General features: G+C 49.9%; 1 protein-coding gene across 1 annotated transcript in view; it reads right to left on the bottom strand.

Annotated features, from left to right (window-relative positions):
* The window catches only part of MYH11 (myosin heavy chain 11), a 127,721-nt gene that overhangs the window by 42,849 nt on the left and 62,546 nt on the right, over positions 1-22,326 (bottom strand). The window contains exons 5-12 of the mRNA XM_040459627.1: positions 19,609-19,711; positions 18,071-18,091; positions 15,822-15,914; positions 14,342-14,405; positions 11,207-11,305; positions 8,539-8,682; positions 2,264-2,359; positions 148-283 (exon numbers count right to left, since the gene is read on the bottom strand). Of these exons, the coding sequence (XP_040315561.1) occupies positions 148-283; positions 2,264-2,359; positions 8,539-8,682; positions 11,207-11,305; positions 14,342-14,405; positions 15,822-15,914; positions 18,071-18,091; positions 19,609-19,711 (756 nt within the window). The remainder of the gene's footprint in view (positions 1-147; positions 284-2,263; positions 2,360-8,538; positions 8,683-11,206; positions 11,306-14,341; positions 14,406-15,821; positions 15,915-18,070; positions 18,092-19,608; positions 19,712-22,326) is intronic.

The raw sequence follows: 22,326 nt of genomic DNA, 5'->3' as shown, positions 1-22,326 counted from the left end.
AGATGGATGGATTGATGGATGGATGGATGGAGAGATGGAAGTAAGGAAGCATGGATGGGTGAAAGAATAGATGGATGAACAGATGGATGGAAGAGTCTGCGGAAAAATATGCAAGCTCAGGAATAAATGTCACACACAAAAACAAACAGCAAATGCATCATTACCTGCTCTTTTGTTTGAGCTTTCTGTACTACATCCCGCCCAACCTTGATACGTGGGGTCAGGATAGATCTGGTGAAATCTGTCACATTAATTCCCATGAGGTGGCAAACTTTCTGAGCAGCTGGATGGAGAAAAAAAAGCATATTAAGTGTATTACCAAAGAGAAGGCTTAGGAACGAAGGCACATCACCTGGGATACTTGTGATCTGTGTATGCAATTGGTACTTTTTGAGAAATGGAGCATGACGTAGTGAACATAGCATGAAAGGGTCCTGAAAACTGCTGTCATTGGTGACCTCATCCCCAATGTTTTGCTAAGTGGCAATGATGGGGTGGGATGGGGCCATGTGCTTTGGGAAAAGCTATTTAACTTCCTAGAGTCTTGCTTTTCTCAGTTCATAAAGACACAACCATTTGGTACCTTGTTGGGTTGTCAATGAGATGAAAAGAGGGAAGGCACGTAAAGTGCCTGGCACATGGTCAACTATCAATAAATGTGTCCCACTACGCCAAGATATGCAGTGCATCATTATGTGTGGTGGAAAATACCGGAAACTACTTAAATGTCCATTAATATGGGAGCGAGAAAATGTACCATGAATACCAAACAGCAGTTAAAAGGAACGACTCTCTTTCTCAACTGGGGATAATTTTGCCCCCAGGGGACATCGGGCAATGTCTGGAGATATTTTTGATTGTCACACCAGGGGGCGCTACTGTTGAAAAACCCTGATCCAGACAAGGGTGAGCAGAGAGAAAAACAAGTTGCAGAATGCTGACTCCCAGGTGAAATCACTTATGTACATTAAAATCACACTCACAAAGCAACACTATATATGGTTTAGATACATGTGTGTGAAAAGCCTAAAATACAACTGGAAGGGGACATAGTAACATACAGCTGTGGTTGCCGGGAGACAAGGAGGTGACTGGGATGTCAACGTGGGTTACATTGTTTCAGGTTAACGACCAGGCAGCATTAGAACATATTCACAAATGCCACTTCTGGATGGTGGATTCTTGTAATATTCATGTATTTCTTCTCTTAAAACTCATCCTCAAAAGAAAATCATCATCCACCATTACTGTTTGCTCAACACGAAGGCTACTCTTGTCTGATGGCTTGCCTATGCGTGGTGGACGATCCGCGGTGTGGTTTTAGGATTTTTTTCCCTGTCTTTGCAAGGGGTGTGTTTTTTGTTTTTTTTGGTTTTGTTTGTTTAGTTTTTTTTTTTGGTTTGTCTTTCCCTGAAGTTGTCTCCTGGGTGGGAGGAGACCTTTAACTCGCCATATTTCGGAGTGTGTGACACCAGAAACCACTGGCAGGGCCTGTGGAGGGTAAGCTCCGGGGAGCTTCAAAAACAACGCAGTATATAGTCTGTGTGGGGCATGTTCAGACAACAGGTAGACAAGCCAGGAACTTGCTATCCATTTGGCTCAGCCACCAACAAGCACGGGGGATAGATAACCAAGCAACCTTTCCATAACACAAAACAGTGCAGGTATTAGCAGGTAGGGCTGGCATATTGAGAAAAAAGCAAACAAACCAGGATGCCTAGTTAAGCCTTTATTTCAGAGAAACAACCAACATTTAAAAATTATACTTAGGTCCCACACACTGCATGGGACATACAATATATTATAGAGTGATACATTTTATAATAAAAAATGTTGGCTGAGCATCTGAAACTTGAATTTACCTGGGTATCTTCTATTTTATCTGGCAACTCTAACTGCGGAGAAACTTGGGGTCTGTGTCCCCCACGTGAGGAATGGGGCTGTTCCTGTCTAGTTTGCCGATGAATCCCAGCGCCTGGCTATGGTGCAGGCCCAAAAATATTTGCTTAACAAAATTAACAAACAGGGGGTTATAGAACTGATGGTCCCTAAGGATCCTGTGTGATCTAAAACTATTAGCTTTCCTCGCCCACACTCTGATTCAAGAACTTCCCACTGTAGGATCTTCAGCAGTAAAAAGTCTCGGACAGAAGTCAGCGAAAATAACTTAGTTTAGTTCTTGTTAATAACCGTATCCAAAAAACAACCAAACGCTCCTTCCCACCACAGACGTTGTCAGTTATTGGGACAAGGCAGCAAGCACCTGTGTTATCCGGCATTGATGCTTGGTCTGTGTTTCTTTCCTTCTTGAAGACAATATTTCCAAGCTGCAGGACGGACGACACCACCTTCAGTATGGCTGGATGAGGACAGAAGAGAAGATAAGGCATAGACCTCAACACCGAGGGGCCGTGGAGGTTTAGAATCTACAAGTTATTGGGGACCTTAGAGTCAGCCTACATCTTTCTCGAAAGAAGACTCAGTTCTGAGCTCCTAAGTCTAGGAAAGAGGCAAACTAATCTAATACCATGCTAACAGGGTAGAAAACCTGGCTGGGGGTACCAGAATATGTTCAGATGCTTGCTGACAATCTTGTGCTCAAAGGAACACCGTGAAGCAGGGGCTGGCACACTACAGCCGATGGACCAACTCTGGCCCACTGCTTGTTGTTGTCAATAAAGTTTTATTGGAACACAGCCATAATGATTCATTTACGTATTGTCAATAGCTGTTGGCTGCTCCAAGGGCAGAGCTGAACAGTTGCAACAGAGATCAAATGGCCCACAAATGCTAAAGTATTTACTTACGTGACCCTTTACAGAAAATGTTTGTCAATCCCCACTATACAGCAAGAAGAATGAATGAGTTACCACCATAAACAACAAAACTGTTGTATCTCACAGATGCAGAACAAAAGATGCCAAAGGCAAACAATAAAGTAACTATGTAAGTCCACTTACAGAAAGTTCAAGAACAGGGAAAACTATGGTGTTAGAAGTCAGGATGATGGTTATCCTTCATTGGGTGGAATCTACTAGAAGGGCTATGGGGAAGCTTTGGGGCTCTGTTGGTGTTCTCTTAGTTAAAATGATTACTAGCAGTACAGGTGTATTCAGTCCATAAAGGTTAATCAAACTGTGCACCTATGATATACATGATTTTCTAAATGTAAATTGTATGTCACTAAGAGTTATTTAAAAACCAACAAAACAAAGCAACAATCCCCGTGCTTCTCAATGTAGTCTGGCTAAGTATACAAGATGCTCATGCGAGGATTGAGAAGGGGGAAATTTTTTCCCACTTGACAGCCAGGTGTCTCCAGACAAAATAATGTGTCCCCAGACCCTTGGAGCCCTTCTGACTCCGTACTCAGCCCATGTTACTATTAAAATGGTGCCTATGTCTGAAATCCCCTCAAGACCATGAGTTACTGGCGAATGGGGGGCTGTCCTATCGTCTCTGCATTCTCAAAGCCTACTTAAGGGTCCAGATACACATGGAGAGACAGGGAAGATGCATGGGGGGTGCAGGATGGAAGGAAGGATGGAAAATGGAGTAAACAATGGATAAATAAATCAATGGATGGATCAATACACTGATGGGTTGATCAATGGATTGACAAATGGATGGACTAAATGATGGGCAGATGGATGGATGGATGGATGGATGGATGGATGGAAAGAGAGATCACTAATTAATACAAACATTAAAAAAACTATACTAAACGGGCTTTGTAAACTATTGGGTGCTATGCTAATAGTTTTTTTCAATGTTTATGTATTTGAGAGAGAGAAAGAGTGGGGGAGGGGCACAGAGAGAGGGGAGAGAGAATCCCATGCAGGCTCCATCCACACTGCCAGCAGAGAGCCCCATGCAGGGCTTGATCTCACAAAATACAAGACCACGACCTGAGCCAAAATCAAGAGTAGGATGCTTACCCGACTGAGCCACCGGGGCGCCCCGCTATACTAACAGTTTCTGAACTCGAAGTTTAAACTAAGAATTGCTGAAGTGACCCCAGAGCCCAGGGAATCCGTCTAACTCAGGGTTCTCAACCTTGGCACTATTGAAACTGGGGGCCAGATAAATCACTCATGGGGCTGCCCTGTGCCTGTCTGTAGGATGTTCAGCAGCACGCCTGGTCTCCCACCACTAGGTGTCAGTAGCGTTCCCTCTTCTGAGTTCTGAGAACAAAAAATGCCCCCTAGGAGGCCAACCTCCGCAGATTAAGAACCACTGGTCTAAATGAATAAAGCAAACTGAAGGGGACTGTGGGGACGCATGGGAGCCACAACCCCACCTGAAGGGGTACAGCTGGACTCCAGTCATGCAGCAAGTCCAGTGCTGCTCCCAGGCCGATGTATCCAAAGCGGATGGAAACCCAGATTCTTAATGTGAAACCTACTCATGTTTAAATGCTGGGAGCCAACTTACAACAACTTTGAAGCCTGTGTAGGTCGATCCCTCCCTGTGGGCTCAGGCCCCATCGCGCTGCTTTTTCTGGTACCGATAATGGGATCACAGAAATGGAAGAATGGCCACCATACTCAGGCCACAGGAACTGAACCATCCGAAAGAGTACCAGTGGGCACCAAAGTGGCTGGAAGGGGCTACACCAAACGCAAGGGCGGCGAGGGCTGGCGGTCTGGGGCAGTGAGTGAAACCAGGCACTCTGGAGTTAGAAAACCCCAGCTGCATCGTGCTGAGCCTCAGTTTCCCCGTCTGCAAACTGGAGCATGTGCTTCAAGAAGTTTCTGTCCAGACGGTGGAGGCAAGCAAGGAGCCTGGCCCAGTGGTTACTGAACAGCCACCTACAGTGGCTTGTACCCCAGAAGATATGTCCAGCCGGAAGCTGGGAACGTGAACTTCCACAGAAAGAAGAACCCTGCAGAGGTAACTAAGTCAAGGATCTCAGGTGAGATCATTTTGGATGAACCTGGTGGGCTCCAAATCCAATGACAGGTGTCCTGGTAGCAGAAGAGGAGAGGACCCGCCCAGTTGGAAGCAGGCACGGGGTGGGTTTTCTTTGACAGCCTCCGGAAGGAGCAAGCTGTGCCAACACTGTGACTTTGGGCTTGTGGCCTCCAGAGCCGTGAGAAAATCAGTTTCTGTTGTTTGAAGCCACCAGGTCTGTGGTTATTTGTTCGAGTAGCCACAGCGAACGGACTTACCGCCGTTATTTACGGAAGAATAAGAAAGAGGGTTTTCTAACACGAGGCCTAAGCACTGCCAAGGGTACCCAGAACGGATGGTTCTAGGTGACGGGCAAAACTTTCCAAAAGTCTGGATCCTTAGGCATTTATTCTAACTTACTAGAAATAGTAAGGACATACAATTAGTGATTGTACAGAAATTGTTGTTTCGGACAAAGTTCAAGCAGTATAGGGCTACAGAAATCTACACTGTGCACAATAATTGTCAGCCAATGATAATATGGCTGGGACCTGGAAGTGGAGTCACTTACAAATGAGGACATCTGGGAAATGGATCTAGACAGTCCCTGGGAGGGTCTGTCTGGGTGCCGGAGCTAGCTGCCAGGGGGTTCGTATCCTGGCCCTAGTCTTACTGGCTGTGTGACCTCAAGTCAGGTATCAGCCTCTCTGGGCCCCTGTTTCACCATTTGAAGGCCGATCAAAACATCCACCTCCTAGGATCGTCATGTGGAGTAAATGCAAAGCGCCTCAACGCGGTCAGTACCCAAGAAACATCAGTTGCTGGGATGTTATGATGGTTCCAGTCCTCTACTGCTGCTAACTCTCTGTGTGGCCTAGGCAAGTACTTGTCCCTCACAAGAGCTCCAGGAACCAGAGGGGGTGGTTCCTGGGGCCCCACGAGGCTCCAGGGCTTGCACTGATCCCCCCCGCCCAGCCCCATTGTCCTTCAGCTTCTCGGTGGGGCATTGGGAGCAGCTCTGGCGTTCTAACTGGGGCTGCTGTGCATTTTTCTAATCATTCATTTACTTCTCTTTCCTGCAGTTTACTAGGAAATGATTTCACAAATGCAAAATCAGCTTTCCTTGGGGCACCTGGGTGGCTCAGTCGGTCAAGCGTCCAAACTTCAGCTCAGGTCATAATCTCACGGCGCGTGAGTTCAAGCCCCGCATCGGACTCTGTGCTGACAGCTCAGAGCCTGGCGCCTGCTTCCGATTCTGTGTCTGCCCCTCCCCCGCTCATGCTCGCTCTTGAAAATAAATAAAAACATTAAAAACAAATCAACTTCCCTTGCCATAAATAGATGGCAACTATAAAAATAAATACAGGGAAGGGAATAATATTATCAAATTCCAGCAAGATGCCAGGCCTGGAGTCTGCTCTCCGGGGTGAAAGGGGACATTAGCCAGTACCAGAGAGGGGCTGAGGACTTAGTGGGTGCCGATCTGCTACTCTCTTCCTTGAAAGTCATCAGGAGAGCTGAAAGGATCAGAGAAAGCAAAACATCCTGCAGTGGGATTCCACGTGACTAGTAATGCCACGAGTCCACGTTTCAGAACACACCGGGCTCCTTCTAGCCTCAATTCCCATACCTTGGTTCTGGCAGGGATTTTTGGAAGGGTTTAAAGGACAAAAACCACATCCCCACAGACAAAAACAGAGCACAGAGGACCACACAGTGGGGCTTGGGAGTCCCTGAGGCCCCAGAGGGAGTCCTAGCTCTTCCAGCTGTGTGTCCTTGGGCAAGTTCCTTCACTTCTCTGTGCCTCAGTTTCCTCATCTGCAAACTGGGGATAACAGTGGCCACATCGTGGGGTTCTTTCAATACTAAATAATGGGGGCGCCTGGGTGGCTCAGTCGGTTAAGCATCCGACTTTGGCTCAGGTCATGACCTCATGGGTTGTGAGTTTGAGCCCCGTGTCGGGCTCTGGGCTGATAGCTTAGAGCCTGGAGCCTGTTTCGGATTCTGTGTCTCCCTCTCTCTGCCCCTCCCCTGTTCACACTCTGTCTCTGTCTCTCTCAAAAATAAATCAACATTAAAATTAAAAAAAAATACTAAATAATGCATATAAAGCACTTCTACTGCTGTGTCACCTGACATCTTCACTTTAAATGTATTAGAACCATTTCCATATGAGTCAATACTGTTCTAAAACAATTTAGAAGACCCTATCGATTTCTTTCTTAAGGCCCAATTATCGATAATTGAGTAAATCTTCATTGGTCAAAGTTTTAGTTTGATCGTTTCATTTTTTTTTTTATTATTTAAAACTGGACACCTTGGTACCTTTTTTTGAAAAGAGGCTTTCGCAAATGTCTGGCATACAGCAAGTATTTAATCGTTAGCTGTTCATGTGTGTAGTTTTGTTTTGTTTTTTTTTTTCCAAAGCCAAGATCAGAAGTAAAAAGGACTCGTGTCCCAAATAAAATGAATCATTCTGGGAGAGCCCATGCCATTCAGGAAGGGATGCTGTTAATATTGGGTTCTGATGTGGGGCTCTGGCCAAAATCCACAACCACCACCCATTTGTCAACTGACCCACGGAGTCTTTTTTTCTGGGCCCCCAGTTACCTCTGGGGAAGCCGTTCCTCCCTCTATGCTGCATCGCAGCAACCCTAGCACTATTCTGGGGCTCCAAAGGGGTGTGGGCGTGGGAAGGAAGAAACATTTTCCACAACCATGTCCTGGTGTTCCCAAAAGAGATTAACCTTGAACACTGGGGCACGTCTAACCCAGAAGGCAAAGAATTTCTTAAAGCCCAGTGTGGAAACCAAGATTATCTCTCTGGGCTTTCTTGATCTCAGAACCAAATGTGCTTCTTGGTCACGGGCTGGTGACATTGATCGGTACTGGCCTATCCCCAGAACTGCCTTTCCAGGAAGAGAACAAGTAAACCCACTGCCTCAGATATGCCCCCCACTCCCCGCCTATCCTCTGCCCATGTGTTCTTGACGAGACCAACAACCTCTCTGTTTCCAGCTCCAAAATGGAGTAGAGACCATAACATAAGCCTCTCAGAGTTTTCCATAACCCCGATCATTGTGAATAACTCAGGAATATGCACCTAAGAAATATCAGCCTACTCCATTCAGGGACTCAGGCAGGGATTCCAATCTGTTCTTTCCTGCTGGACATAAACCCAAGGGATGTAAGGGCTGGCGCTACAGCAGCCATTCTGTCCCCAAGAAACTGCAGCCTACCTAAAGACAATACTGCTGAGAGACCAGGTTCCAGAGACACTCTTTGAGCCCATCGAACTCCTTGTACCTGAAACCCATATCCCTGAACTTTCCAGCTCTGTGAGATCATTTTCCTTTTCGCTTAAGCCAATTTGGGTCATTTGTAACTGAAAAAACCCTAACATATGAAGCCACTTTTCTAAAACACCAATAAGCTACCTTAAGGTAATGTTCACTTTCCTTCTTCTTCTTCTTTTTTTTTTTTTTTGAGGGTGTCTGGCGGGTGGGGGTGGGGAGGGGCGGAGCAGAATTCAGCAAGCAGAAATCTGTCCTTACCAGGGAAGGCTCTCTAACTAATGTTAGTGGCCCAGAGGGCATGAATCCCGGCCTCCTTGCCGGCACCCAGCCTGAAGGCATGAAGACTTACACAGCTGCTCCTCATCACTGAAGCCCATGATCGCCATGGCTTCCAGGGTTTCCTGGAACATCTCGTCATCCTGGGCAGCTGGGATGGGCACAAAGCCATTGGAGAGGAATGTGTAGTTGTTGAAGCCCTCCAAAAGCAAGTCATCTGGAAGGAGAGGAAGATGGGGTGGTGGTCAGGAGGATGGACTTTGAACATGAGGCAGGAACCTGTCCCGAGCCGTGGACGGTTTAAAACCTTCCTTCTGGTTCCATGACACAGAAGGCCTCACCAACCATCACTGGCCTAATACAGTGGTATAGGTTGTGCACTGCTCCAGGGTGCCTGGAAGCTAAAACCCAGTGTTGGCTCCCCTTGCTAAGCCATGTCCCTTGACACAGGCTTGCAGCTAGCTGGAGGAAGGCACACCTTTATCTCAATTGCCCAAGAACACCCTGCCGTTAGGAACAATGCTGCCTGAAAAGCAAGATCAATCCTTATCCATCTATTTGTGAAAATTTATCAAATCGCTGGGGCGCCTGGGTGGCTCAGTCGGTTAAACGTCCGACTTAGGCTCAGGCCATGATCTCACGGTCTGAGTTCGAGCCCCGCGTCAGGCTCTGTGCTGACAGCTCAGAGCCTGGAGCCTGTTTCGGATTCTGTGTCTCCCTCTCTCTCTGACCCTCCCCTGTTCATGCTCTGTCTCTGTCTCAAAAATAAGTAAGTGTTTAAAAAAAATGAAAAATAAATAAATTTATCAAATCGCTAATTCCCATGAATTTTAAAAATCAACTACTACCAAAAGGTTTATAATAAAAACACCATTCCCTGTCTGCCTTTCTTCCAATTCCTACCTTACCCTATAGCACTGCTTTTAACTCTTTGGGCTGTTTCTTCTGGCACTTACCACGATCTCTACATAATAGCTTTAATTTAATCACATGTAACATACATTTGTATACACTACATAACATGTCCTATATTACATGGGCTTATATAAGTTATAATGTTATGTTTCCATATCACGTATAATAGGCTATTTCTGGATATTTCAAGATGAGATCTTACCTACTGACCCCTCTATAATGGTGGATAAAGATTTAGCTCTCTCACACCACCTCCCCCTACCTCCAACTATTTCCAGTCAAGTCGCTACATAAGTTGATATCAGAGCTTGTCAAATCTAGTCTGCTGGTTGTTTTTGTAAATAAAGTTTTATTGGAACACAGCCACTCTCATTTCCTTGTCAATTTTCTATGGCTGCTTTTACGTAACAGTGGCAGGCAGATTTGAGTTGCTGCAACAGAAACCATACCGTCCTTTAGCAAAAACCATGTGGCCCTTTAGCAAAAACATTTGTGGCGACCCCTTGTGGCGACTCCTGGTTCCTATCATGAAACATTGTTTATCATGAAACATTGTTCTCTGTAGAGTATATTCTGTGGTTACACTTAGTTGTTGCTACTCAGCTCTCTCTTCCCCTTTCCCTCCCCAAATTTATAACTGCTTCCCTTTTCCTTGTGCTCTTTGCTTTTAGGACACCCTCTGGCACATCAAGCGTCCTCTTCCAGATCAATCTTTAATGAGGCTGGATTTGGTTGAATATTTTTGGAGGAAAGTCAACGAGATGCTTTTCTTTCTAAAGAAATGTCTTTTATGGGTCAAGTCACTTGGAAGGTGCCTGATGTTAAAGTGACCCAAGACACCAGATAACTCCAGCCTGTGGATTAGCCGTGATGCCTGATTAAAGTCACAAGGCTCTGGGTCTTTGCCAAGATTTCATTTCGCAGACTATGGGTAAATTGCCAGATATCTGATCTTCTCTAAAAGCCCCACCGTTTTCCAGATCTATCATCAAGAATAAAAATGGCCCGTAAGAATTTCAGTAGTTAGCCTTAAAGACTAGGGACAGAGCACAAAACTGGCTCATTCTCCCTAAGCCACCTCATAAGGTCCCACACTGTAACTGACAATTAATCTAATTTCCAAGGTACCGCATATGTTTGGCACCTCCCCACTTTCCCCCAGCGGCTGAACCTTGAAATACGCCTCATCACAACAAAGGTACCAGCACACACATCTTTGTTGGCGATTTTCTTAAGCAAAAGGACGAACCCTGGGCCACAAAACCGATGGGAAGCAAAGTCTGGATTGTCTTCATAACATTTCAGTCTTAAAATTATTACTAGGATTTAGACTGCACTATGTACCTATATATTCACTGGTAGATTCCTTTTTTTCAGGTATGTGGTTTGCATATTCTTTTAAGCATATGCAAAAAAAAGGGGGGGGGGTTGGTTAGCAAATTGCGGTAAGTTCAGACATACATGCAATTTCCTACTGGAATCTGATATACAGTATATTCCATTTATGGGAAAAGTATCTCCCCTACCATTGACAGATGTTAACCACACGTACTGTGGTGACCATTTTGCAGTATCTACAAATATAGAATCATCACGTTGTATACCTGGAAGTAACATGTTATATGTTAGTTATACCTCCGTAAAAATACTTTTTCCTACCACAGAGGTGAACAAACTATGGCATACTGCCTACTTTGTAAATAAAGTTTTATAGTAACACAGCTATGCCCACTGGTTTACGTATTGCCCATGGGAAGGGCTGAACCCCACCCCCCACTGGCTCCCCCCCCCCTCCCCACAGTGATGCATCCTCACAGGTCACTTACTTTTCATCTTGTCCTTCGCTCCAGCAATCAGGTAGTAAAAGATGTGGAACGTCCTCTCGTCTCTGGCTTGGCGAATGGCCCGAGACTTCTCCAGCAGATCTGGTTTGGGAGGAGTTAAGAATTCCGGGGATACCACAGAGTGTCTCCTTTCGGGAACCCAACCTTCCTCCCCCTCCCTGTCTCACCAACTGAGGGAGGGGGGGTGGGCTCTTTTAAGCCTCACCAACTATCGTGGGACGTAAAGGCAAATATTATTTGCATTTTCAATATAGGGAAACGGAGGCTCAGGGAAGGAGGTCGTTTTCCGAGAGCACACAGCTAGCAGGTGGCAAAGCCATGTGTGGGTGGCCAAAACCACCCTGGCCAAGGGGCTGGGGCTCAACGAGCCTGGGGAAAGGGAACGTGAACACAGCCCTAATGAAGGAAAGGAGGGCCTGTTGCCCTGTGTAGGGGCAGGGAGACCACGGGGGTCCCGGAGGGTGGCGGAGGGCACACGGGTGGCTGGGCGGTTGCACCGGGTAGATCTCTCCTCCTTAAGTGTGATGTTGCAGGACCGTGGGGCAGGCCCTCCCGGAGCCCTAAAACCGGCCGGCAATTGCCTCTCCCTCCTGAGCCCAATGCCACCTGTGCGGCCTTAGAAGGCCCGCAAACACCCGGGTCGCCGGCCCACCCCCGGAATTCCAGGTCAGCAGGCCCGGGAAGCACCGGGAGGTCTGTGTGTCGAGCAGGCGACGCAGGGAGCACACCGTCCCGGTCCCTGACCCGAAGGGCGGAAGCTGAGGGACGGGGCCTCTGCCCAGGATTTGCCACCAACACCAGAAACGAACAGCTGAGAAGCATGTGTGAAGGGACCGGAGAACAGACCGTAAGACAGAATCTTCTTCTTCTTCCCCCCGAGAGGGGGCATCTCAGCCCAGAAAGGGCACCGGGTGTCAGCGTGGCTGGGCTGGCTGGAGGCCCGGGGCCCGCTTCCCACCGAACCAACGGGAAGCGGTGCCTGTAAAGCCTCAAGAATCCGAGCTCCACCGGCCCGCCAGTGCCCAGCTCCTGCTCATCCGCAGCCCCGTGGAAGCTCGGGGCAGCTCCCAGAGCCGGGCCAGACTTGCAGGACACCCAGTGAGCCCAGGGCCCAGGCCGGTGCCCCGCCGCCTCCCACAGCAATCCCTGCGTAAGGTTAGCGGTTATAAAAATACCACAAGATGGGGCACCTGGGTGGCGCAGTCGGTTGAGCGTCCGACTTCAGCCAGGTCACGATCTCGCGGTCCGTGAGTTCGAGCCCCGCGTCAGGCTCTGGGCTGATGGCTCAGAGCCTGGAGCCTGTTTCCGATTCTGTGTCTCCCTCTCTCTCTGCCCCTCCCCCGTTCATGCTCTGTCTCTCTCTGTCCCAAAAAAAAAAAAAAAAAAAAAGTACCACAAGGTCTACAATCTCTTTTCCCAACAGTTTCAGAAGTTTCTAGATTTGTGGACAGACCACTGTGGACATACTACGAACATTCTAGAAGGTTCTCAATGGCTCTGAGGGAGCCCACTGATAGTCCTGCAGCCAAAGATGTCATTGTTCTCCTACAGGGAACAAAGAGACTACAAAGAGCCTCGTGTGTGCTCGGCGGGTTTTACCACCAGCTGAGTTTTGGTTTCCAGAAGTTTCTGGGTTTTAGAATCTGTGGACCTATATTAGAAGAGGCCTCGTGAGGCAAAACCACTCTTCATGGCCTGACACAGCAGAGCAGGGGAGAGGACACCATCTAATCCAGGGGGTCTGGGGGGCACAGAGCAGAAATGCGTGGCCCTCTGTTCTTTAGTGGTTAGGGTTTTGCTGATTTTAATACAGTGATACGGAGTCTGGTTCTCACGTGTGACTTCAAGGAGCTCCCACTGGCTGTGGATGCCTCCCTAGATGAATACAGACATTGTAGGCCAGACGAATACTGATTTTCTGGGGGGGAAATGTCTGAGTGGATTAAAATGGAAAATGACCCAAGAGAGCGATGATGTGACAGCCACGGACGTTCACTTCCGGCCAAGCCCTGGGCCAAGGGCCACGCGGGTCATTTCATTTAAATGACAATTTAAGAGCCGCCCCATAGGTAGGTGCTGTTATCACCCCCCTTTCACTGGTGGCAAAAGTGAGGCTCAGAGGGGCACCTGGGTGGCTCAGTCGGGTAAGCGTCCGACTTTGGCTCAGGTCATGATCTCATGGTTTGGGAGTTCGGGTCCTGCATCAGGCTCTGTGCTGACAGCTCAGAGCCTGAAGCCTGCTTCGGGCTCACTTGCTCTCTCTCTCTCTCTCTCTATGTGTCCCTCAAAAGTAAATAAACATTAAAAAAAAATTTTTTTTTAATGAGGCTCAGAGAGGTCAAGTGACTTGCCCCAAGCCCCACAGCAAATGAGGCAGAGTTGAGAATGGACGGAGACCGGAGCCACTCCAAAACCCCCCCTCATCCAGGGCACCAAAATGCAACTAGAACATTCCCCAGGGTCCCAGGAGCCAAGCAAATGCTCCACAAGCAGCAATAAAAATACAACGTCCTTGGGCCTGAGAGGCACCTGCCATGCTTCTCAGGGGATCCGTCACTGGACCATAGACTTGGTCCCTGAGTCCAGGCATTTCCAAGGGGCTCCGCTCTGCCAACCAGATTCTCTCCTTGGGGGCAGATTGTTCCTCCACTTTTTCCTACCTCTGGGCTGGACACCGGTCACAGACCAGCTCCCTAAGCAGCACCAGGGGTCTGCGGCTCAAGGAGGACGAAGGCACGATCACGCAAAAGCCAATCCTCAACCGGCCTCACTCTGCCCCTCTGTCCATGAGTTAATTCATTCTCACAATCCCTCTGAGAGGCAGGCAGTGTTATCACCCCCACTCCACTGACGAGGCACAGAGAGGTCGAGTAACTGGCCCAAGGTGACTCAGCTAAGGAGAGGTCAACCCAGAATCAAAGGCAAGCTGTTTGGGGCTCACAACCGGGGTCCGCATTTGTGGGACCACAACAACCCCAGGCAGATTTGTTCTGGAAGGAGCCCGAGAGCCTGGAGACGGAGGGGCCGCTCTGCCACCTTTCTTGGGCCTCTCAGGCTCTAGGGCAGGAGGTGGGTTACGGGGCGGGTCCCGCGTGGCCCAGGCTCAGCAGAGGATACACGTCTCGATGTTGGCTCCCACGATGTAACCAGTGACATCGAAGTTGATGCGGATGAATTTGCCCTGCCAACAGGAGAACACGGTTCACGGGGGGCTCCCCAGCCTCAGCTCCTCACCCCCCACCCTGCAGGCAAGTGGAGACGTGTCGGGGAGCATTTGGGGGTGGGAGTGGGGGGACAGAGAGAGGTTTCTTGCAAACACTCAAGAGTCTCACAGGTCAGCATGTCGGAAGGAACTACCACCAGCTGAGCTGGGGGAGGATCCAGGCCTCGCGATGTGAAATCAATTTCATCTGGCTCTTGCACTGGCCCTCGGCCAGTCATGGCAACCCCCGTTTGTTTATTCATTTAAAATTTTTTTTAAATTTTTGAGAGAGCGTGCGTGCAAGTGGGGGACGGGCAGAGAGAGAAGGGGACAGAGGATCCGAAGCAGGCTGCACGCTGACAGCAGAGAGCCCGATGTCGGGCGCAAACTCGCGAACCGTGAGATTATGACCCGAGCTCAAGTCGGACACTTAAGCGACTGAGCCACCCAGGTGGCTCTGGTTATCCCCATTGTCAAGGTGGGAAAACTGAGGCTGGGCAAGGTAGTACGACCTGCCCAATGGGATACTGCTCCTGAGAGGTAGAACCATAAGTAAGGAGAAGGCAAGTTTTGGGGCAGCCGGTGGCTGGAGGGCTCCCTCCCTGCCCCCACCCCAGAAGCATGCTGGCTCAGTCACAACCCACCAGGGTCAAGTTCATCCAGCTGGGAATCAATCCTCCTCTTTGGGACATGTGGGCCATGTCTTCATGTCATTGACCACCCACTCTCAGGGTTCTCCTGCCCCCTCCTTAGGCTCAAGGGAGAAAGGGAGACCCTTGGAGCCCAGGGACGCATCTGTGGGAAGGTGGCGGGGACTCTCAGCTCCCCAACTAGACCACAAACTTCATGAAGGCTGGAGCAGCTTCTGCACTGCTTGCTACAATCTTGTGAGCCTAGTGCAGCATCTTAGTACACAGTGGGTGCCTAATAAGTAACCGAGCCACTGAGAAAACAAAAGAGAATGGTGCCCGTAAAAGCATACGAGTGACTGTATACAGTAGGCGCCTAATAAATACTTGCTGAAGGATGTACGTGTCTGGACACTGTGGGTGTCCAATTTGCGTTTTGAATGAGCACTGGGTTAAGCGTCCAGCACCTCCTAGGTGCCCAGTAAACGTCTACTGAATAAACGTCAAACGCCTAACAGGTGCCTAGTATACAACAGATGCTCACTGGCTAACCGTTGAGTGAAGAGCGAACGAACGAATGAACGAATGAGGGGATGTGTGGCAGGAGCCCTTCCTTGCGGCACCGGAAGGTTGAGGCTGGACCGAAGATACGGAACAACGTGCTGTTGTGATGTGCGCCCTCCACCCCTTCCGTCGCGGGCCCCCTGCATGCACAGACTCTGCATTCTCGGGCAGGGGAGGACGCCACAGGAGTTTTGCTACTTACAAACCGTGAAGAGTTGTCGTTCTTGACCGTCTTCGCGTTGCCAAAAGCCTCCAGAATCGGGTTTGCTTGTAGAAGCTGCTTCTCCAGCTCACCCTAAAAGTTACCCACATCTAGTTAATGGAGAAAGTAACCCAGGCACTGACAGTTCTGCCCTAGACGGATGTTGTCCCCAAACTCTGCCCTTAATCTACAGGTTCTCTCCTATCCTATAGCCTACGCTGTTTGAGACTCCAATGCCCAAGTCCAGGTTTGCTCAAGGATTTCAGGAGAGAAGCAACTGGCTGGGCTCCCTGATAGCTAGGACACCGGATCCCTAGCAAGGCCACTTTTTGACCAGGGCTTGCTTATCTATACAATGCCATTTCACTCAGAACCGCTGCACAATGTTGGGGATGTCATTTATATCGTAATGAATTCTGCTCCTTGGAGTTGTGCAGTGCACAACCTGCCCTGCTGTCCACTGCGGTCCTGCTACTGCTCATGTTTAACAAGCATCTGTCTTCAAGCTAAACCACTACAATCCCTCTCCTGACGGTTTTAGTGTGATTTGTTTTTTTAAGTTGCAATTTTTCTTTTCTCAGGACGAGTTGCCTGAAGTCTTTTACGAAAGACAAACAGAGAATACAAAACCTGCGGGGAATACTTTTAACTGACTGGCAGGAAAAAGCTTCAAAGCAGGTTGCCTGAGCTTCATTCATCAGGTTAAATGCAGCTGAGACTGTACACAGCCCACCGGCCCTTTCTGAGGGGGTCTCCTGTGCACAAACGCGGTCATGTGATTAATCATGGCGGGAAAGGGCCAACGAGATAACGCATGCCGGGAAAGCGATGAGCTGCTTTTGCCTAGCCCCAAAACACGACAGTTGCAGACTGGTCCAGTGGCCTCCCGTCCAAGCTCCTCCCCCAGGTCTCCCCCGGGGAAAGGCTGGGTTCTGAGGGTTTTTTCCTCGTTCCCTCTGCTGTGCTCCCAGCCCCTTTGCTCAGGCCAGCAGGCCAGGGCTAAAGAGAAGCCAGGAATGGTTCTAGAGGGGGAAAGGAGCACACAGCTCTCTCCCTGGGCTGCTGTACACGGGGAGGGCATCATGGGTAAGCTGTCCCTAAAGGGGACAGTGTTAATTTCTCCACGTGCTCTCTGCAGCTCCCAGAGATGAACCCATCTGAGCGGACCCGCGGACACGTACGAGGAGAGCACGGGGCTCTCCTTGGCTGGTGGGAAGAAAACTAAAGGGATTACTCCTGTCAACCCAAACTTGGGGTCCCAATATCCACCGAGAAAGATTCCCTTTCTAGAATGGGAAATCCAGCTGGTGGGACCAAAAGATCCTTCTCAGGGGGGCTTTAAACATGGGGGTCTGATCCAATCCATTCATGGTATGGATGATGAGACTGTGGCTCAGAGAAGTTAAGTGACTTGGCCAAGGTCACCCAGGAGCAGATCCCAAACAAGAATCCCAATTGTCCTTCTGATCCACCCATGCCGTTGCCTCCCAGGAGCTAACTAAGGGCTCAGGGTGATCCTAGCACATGCTAGGGCTTCTGAGGGTCTCTTCCAGAATGGGACCCATACGTCAGCCCCCCCAGGCTCTGCGTTAGAGATGAGTTTATATCTGCAGAGGCCCACGCAGGACCCTGTCGTGCGTCGCGTAGCTGGGGCCTTACCGTGCCACCAAAGCCAGGGCATCGCAAACCCCGAGTCTCCCGGCTCTGGAGCCTCGGGTCAAGCAACGAGCATGCAAAGACAGACACACACTGCACACACATGCACAAGGGCACACTGGTGCGTGGGGGGCAGGGCTCAGGGAAGAAATTTAGGGAGGAGGGAGGAAGGCATGCCACAGCAGGGCCATTAACTGACAATCAAGCCAGGGAAGCTTTAGGGACAGGCAGTCCTGAAACGCTCAACCAGATGGGACAGACGCTTCTGGGGCGGTCCAGTCAGGGGAACCGGTGGCAGATGCGTTCATGGGAAGGGCGAGGAGATACGTTCGGAACTGGGGACATCCGTTTCTGGCTGGAGGACACCCTGGGGCATTCCGACGGGGGTCCTGCGGCTGGTATACGGGCCCCCACACCACACCCTGGCATCCGACCGCCGCAGGACTGCACTCCGGGGAGCTGGGTCTGGGCTGGGAAACTCGAGGGCCCCTTCTACCATCAGCTACGGGACTCAGTGGGTGCGTCAGGAGCATGCAGGCCTAATACACTCTGTGCCTCTCGTCCACACCAGGAAAACACTCTCAGTTACTCACGTAGGCAAAAGATGGGCCTTGCTGTGGTTGAACGATACAGTATAAAAGAAACGTCAGTGTTATTTCAATCACACGCGCGTCGGGGTCTGGAGAATTAGGATTTCCATTCCCCGCCCCCTCCCGCCCCCACCAGACAGCCTGGATTCCCCGAGATAACTAGGGAAGCAGAGGCTTTCCTTTGATTCCGTGGCCTTTCGGTATTGCTTGCTCCCTTTTAACATTTCTTAGCGACTGAGACATCGCAAAAGGCTTTGTAACTGCTGGGGCCGAGGGGGGCTCTTTAAAATGTTGTTATCAATGAGACGCATCTGAGACGCGTTTGCGCGCACAGAAAACAAAGCGTCTGGCACATCGTAGGCACCTGGTAAGGACCAGTTATTAAGCGTTATTATTTCTTATGTCAAATTACGATTACAGGGGGGGGAAAGATGGCAGGAAGCAACGTTTAACTGCCAGGTAAACTTAGCTGCGGGGTTCTAGGTTCCTACACGCTGCGCCGGAGACAGCGGGGAAAGGCAGGACCCTGAGTCTCCCGCAGGGTTCCAGCGCCCGTGCCTGCTCCCCCAGTGCCTCCGGGCCAGCTGTCCCTGTGACTGAGTCACCTGCGAGGGCTGGAGAGCAAGACCCGGAATGGCAGGAACCGGGGCCCCCCCCAAAGCTGTCCTGAAGCATCCACTCTGCCATCTCCCCGGCCCTAGACCTTGAGACAGAGCGCCCCACTGAGTGTCCCCTCTTGTGGGACAGATGAGTCAGCGCTAAGACAGAGGAGGAGAGGGACGGGCCGAGGAAGGGAGGATTCCAGAAACCTACTCTTCTTTTCCTTCCGAGCCCCCAGACTGCGGCAGCGTGGGTTTATCTGCATGGTTATTTGACAGTCTCTCTCCTCCCCAAGTGTCTAGAAGCCCGGTGGGTTAGAATGACAGCATCGCTCGGACTCAGCACCAGACCCCATCCCACGATGCCCGCCACCCAGCTGATACTCAGGCAACTGAGCTGGACCAAAGCCCAGAGCTGGGTGATGCTGGTATTCCCAGGCCCTGGGGTCCCAAAGGGGCACGTGGAAGAGGGACAGGTGCGTCTCAGCTCTAGGGAGTTTACAGCAGTGGTTCTCAATCAGGGGCACCTGGGGATGCCTGCAGAGGTTTTCGGTTGTCACCACCTGGGACAGCCTCATGTGGGGAGAGGCCAGGAGGCTGCTCAAAGTCCTACAGCGCCTAAGGCAGCCCCACAGCAGAGAACGGACTGGTCCAAGATGGCAGTTCCCAGTCCTGGGAAGCCCTGAGGTGAAGCAAGGGTCCTGCGGTGGCAGGAGAGGGCTCGTCCCGTCTCATGGAACAGGACCCTCAGGACGATGATCCTGGCTGAGGCGAGGAAGCAGCCAGGCCCTAAGGGCGTGGAAAAAGACCCGGGTGGGAAAAGACCACCCTTGTGAGTTGCTGGGGCAAGGGGCCGGTAAATATGGGCCTGGCCCTCTCACCAGAGCCCAGAGACCCGTGTGCTAGGTCACGACCACAACCACGGAGGGGTGCTGCACTCACCGTGATGCTTGTGTCCTTCTTGCCCTTGTGGGAGGAGGCCACCACGGCCAGGTACTGGATGACCTTCTTGGTGTTTTCCGTCTTCCCGGCTCCAGACTCGCCTCTGAAAGACACGGGAAGTGAGCCGCTGGAAATCACTGCCCCCGGTGCTCTGCGGGTATCTTTCTGCAGCTCTGGGTCATTTACCAGGGAGGCTTGCCCAGGGTCGTGCCACCGGGACGGAGCTGGGCCGGGCCTCAAACACTGGCCACTCGCTCCATCTACTCCTGAGAGGATGCAAGAAAGAATTCAGATGGCAAGACAGAAAGAGAAAAACTGAGTTTTCCCACCAAGGTCCAAACTTAGGTTTATTTGGACTCCTCTATTTTTTTTTTTAATTTTTTTTTAACGTTTATTTATTTTTGGGACAGAGAGAGATAGAGCATGAACGGGGGAGGGTCAGAGAGAGGGAGACACAGAACCTGAAACAGGCTCCAGGCTCTGAGCTGTCAGCACAGAGCCCGACGCGGGGCTCGAACTCACGGACCGCGAGATCTTGACCTGAGCCGAAGTCGGCGCTCAACCGACTGAGCCACCCAGGCGCCCCTCCTCTATTTTTTTTTTTAAGTTTCTTTATTTATTTTGAGAGAGGGTGCAAGAAGGGGTAGGGGCAGAAAGAGAGGGAAAGAGAGAGAATCCCCAGCAGGCTTCTCTCTGTCAGCACAGAGGCCAACAAGGGACTCAAACCCACAGACCATGAATCATGACCTGAACCCAGAAACAACAGAGCATAAAGAATACTGAGTTCCTCTATCCCCCTGGAGCTCGAGGTGCACAGACTCCGTCACCACCAACGTCCCCCACCAGAACGTTACGCTTGCTAGAATCAACGAATACACTGACAGAGCCATCACCCAGAGTCCAGAGTTCACCAGAGTTCGCTCTTGGTGTTGTGCACTCTATGGGTTTCGACACGTGCCTAATGACACGAACCCGCCATTATAGAACCACACAGAATAGTTTCTCTGCAAATCATCTACTTCTAAGACATCACTAGCTTTGTTACCAATAGAAAGATCAGGCAACGGGCAGCCTTCCAGGAAGGAAATAGGTACCTCTCACAGCACCAGAACCTAAAGTCAAAGATTTAGAAGCTTCCCTTACAGGTTATCTTACCAGCTGTTGGGCAGATATAAGCCACTTTATCCTCTGGTGAAGCCCACTCTGATTGTAAGGTGGCTAGCTAATGATCGGAGTCAAACATCAAAGAATGAACCTGGTTGAAGTAATTCACACTAAAGTGTAAATGACTGATACATTCAGATGGGCAGAGCATTGTTTGTTTTTTCAAAAGAGAACTTCTAGAAAATGAGCAGATTTTTTTTTTTTAATCAAATGGCTTTTTCAAACCACCTGCCTCTCTTGGCCACCAAGGATCATCATAGTGGGACTGTTTAATCTGAGGTTTCCAGATACTGCCTCTAACTCTCCCATTTTTTCTAGTTAATTGGAAAGACAGGGCCTCAACCAAAACTTTCGTCCCTTCTTGTCCTCCCCTCTGGTTTTCTTCTCTTGACTTTCCCTTATTTGCCTAGACTCTGATTTTCTGAGCTCGCTGAATATTCTGAAACACAAGAGAGCATTTTTGTTAAGTCTGGAAAAGAATGCGTCTACCGCGAGGTCAGCTCAAGGCTGTACATGCTGAACCAGTGCCACAGCACTAGTTCGGTCCCTGCTCTTTTTTTTTTTTTCCTAATTAGGAAAGAAAGAAATGAATTTGCCCTGCCAAGGACCCGCTGACAACTTTTCTCGGGGCTAAAAAAGAAACACGTGCGCTGAATTTCCGGACCTAGCGCCCTGGGGCCCGACGTCCAGACATCAAGCGTCTGATCTCCAGGTATGAGGACACATCCTCAAGCCAGCCTCAGTACAGCCCTCTCCCTCTTCCCAATGGCCACATTATTTCATGTGGCCTCAGAGGCACTTTGTGAATGGGGAGCCGTGAAGTCATTATGCCCCTTTCTTCAGGGGGAAAGAGAGTCCAAACAAACAAACAAACAAATTTTACGGAGAGAGTTGACTTTTTTAGGAGTAGAAGCCCTGTGCTCACCGTTTCACATGCGTTGTCTCCTTTACCTTCCCTCCCCTCATCCTGAGGGTACGACATACACTTCCTGGTTATTACAGAAGCAGAACTCTGGCCCAGAGTGCGTAAGCAGCTTGCCCTAGGTCACACAGCGAGGCAAGGGCACAGTCAGGTCTCTGATGCCGATGTCATCAGGACTCTTTCTACTGCATTTTGCCCGGTCATTCCATAAGACAGGCCCAACGCTCGGGGGACTTGCCTTAGCACTAAGGCCAAAAGAGGGGCCCAGGAAAAGGGATTGATGTTTGTTGAAGGCCTACACTCTGCTAGGCACTGGGCTCACGAAGCTTTTCATAAACCTCCCAACAACCTAACGGAAGACTCACTGATGATCCCCATCACGCCCCTGGGGAAACTGAGGCTCAGAGAGGTTGAAGGAATTGTTGGAGATCGTGACTGCTCCTGCTATCACACAAAGAGGTAATGGAGAAGAAGTGAGGTCCTGGTGTGGGTCTCTTCGATGCCACAGCTGCTGTTTGCCCGTTGCCTTTTTATTTTGGTAAGTGAGAAGAGAGGATGGAATGTGGAAAAGACAGAGTGAAACCCAGAGTGACCAGAGTGAAGCCCTCTCCATCCAAGGGCTCTTCCATATA

This window comes from Herpailurus yagouaroundi, unplaced genomic scaffold (genome assembly GCF_014898765.1).
Source record: "Herpailurus yagouaroundi ecotype Mexico unplaced genomic scaffold, PumYag 222, whole genome shotgun sequence".
Taxonomy (NCBI): domain Eukaryota; kingdom Metazoa; phylum Chordata; class Mammalia; order Carnivora; family Felidae; genus Herpailurus; species Herpailurus yagouaroundi.
This window is presented reverse-complemented; position numbering and strand designations above follow the sequence as displayed.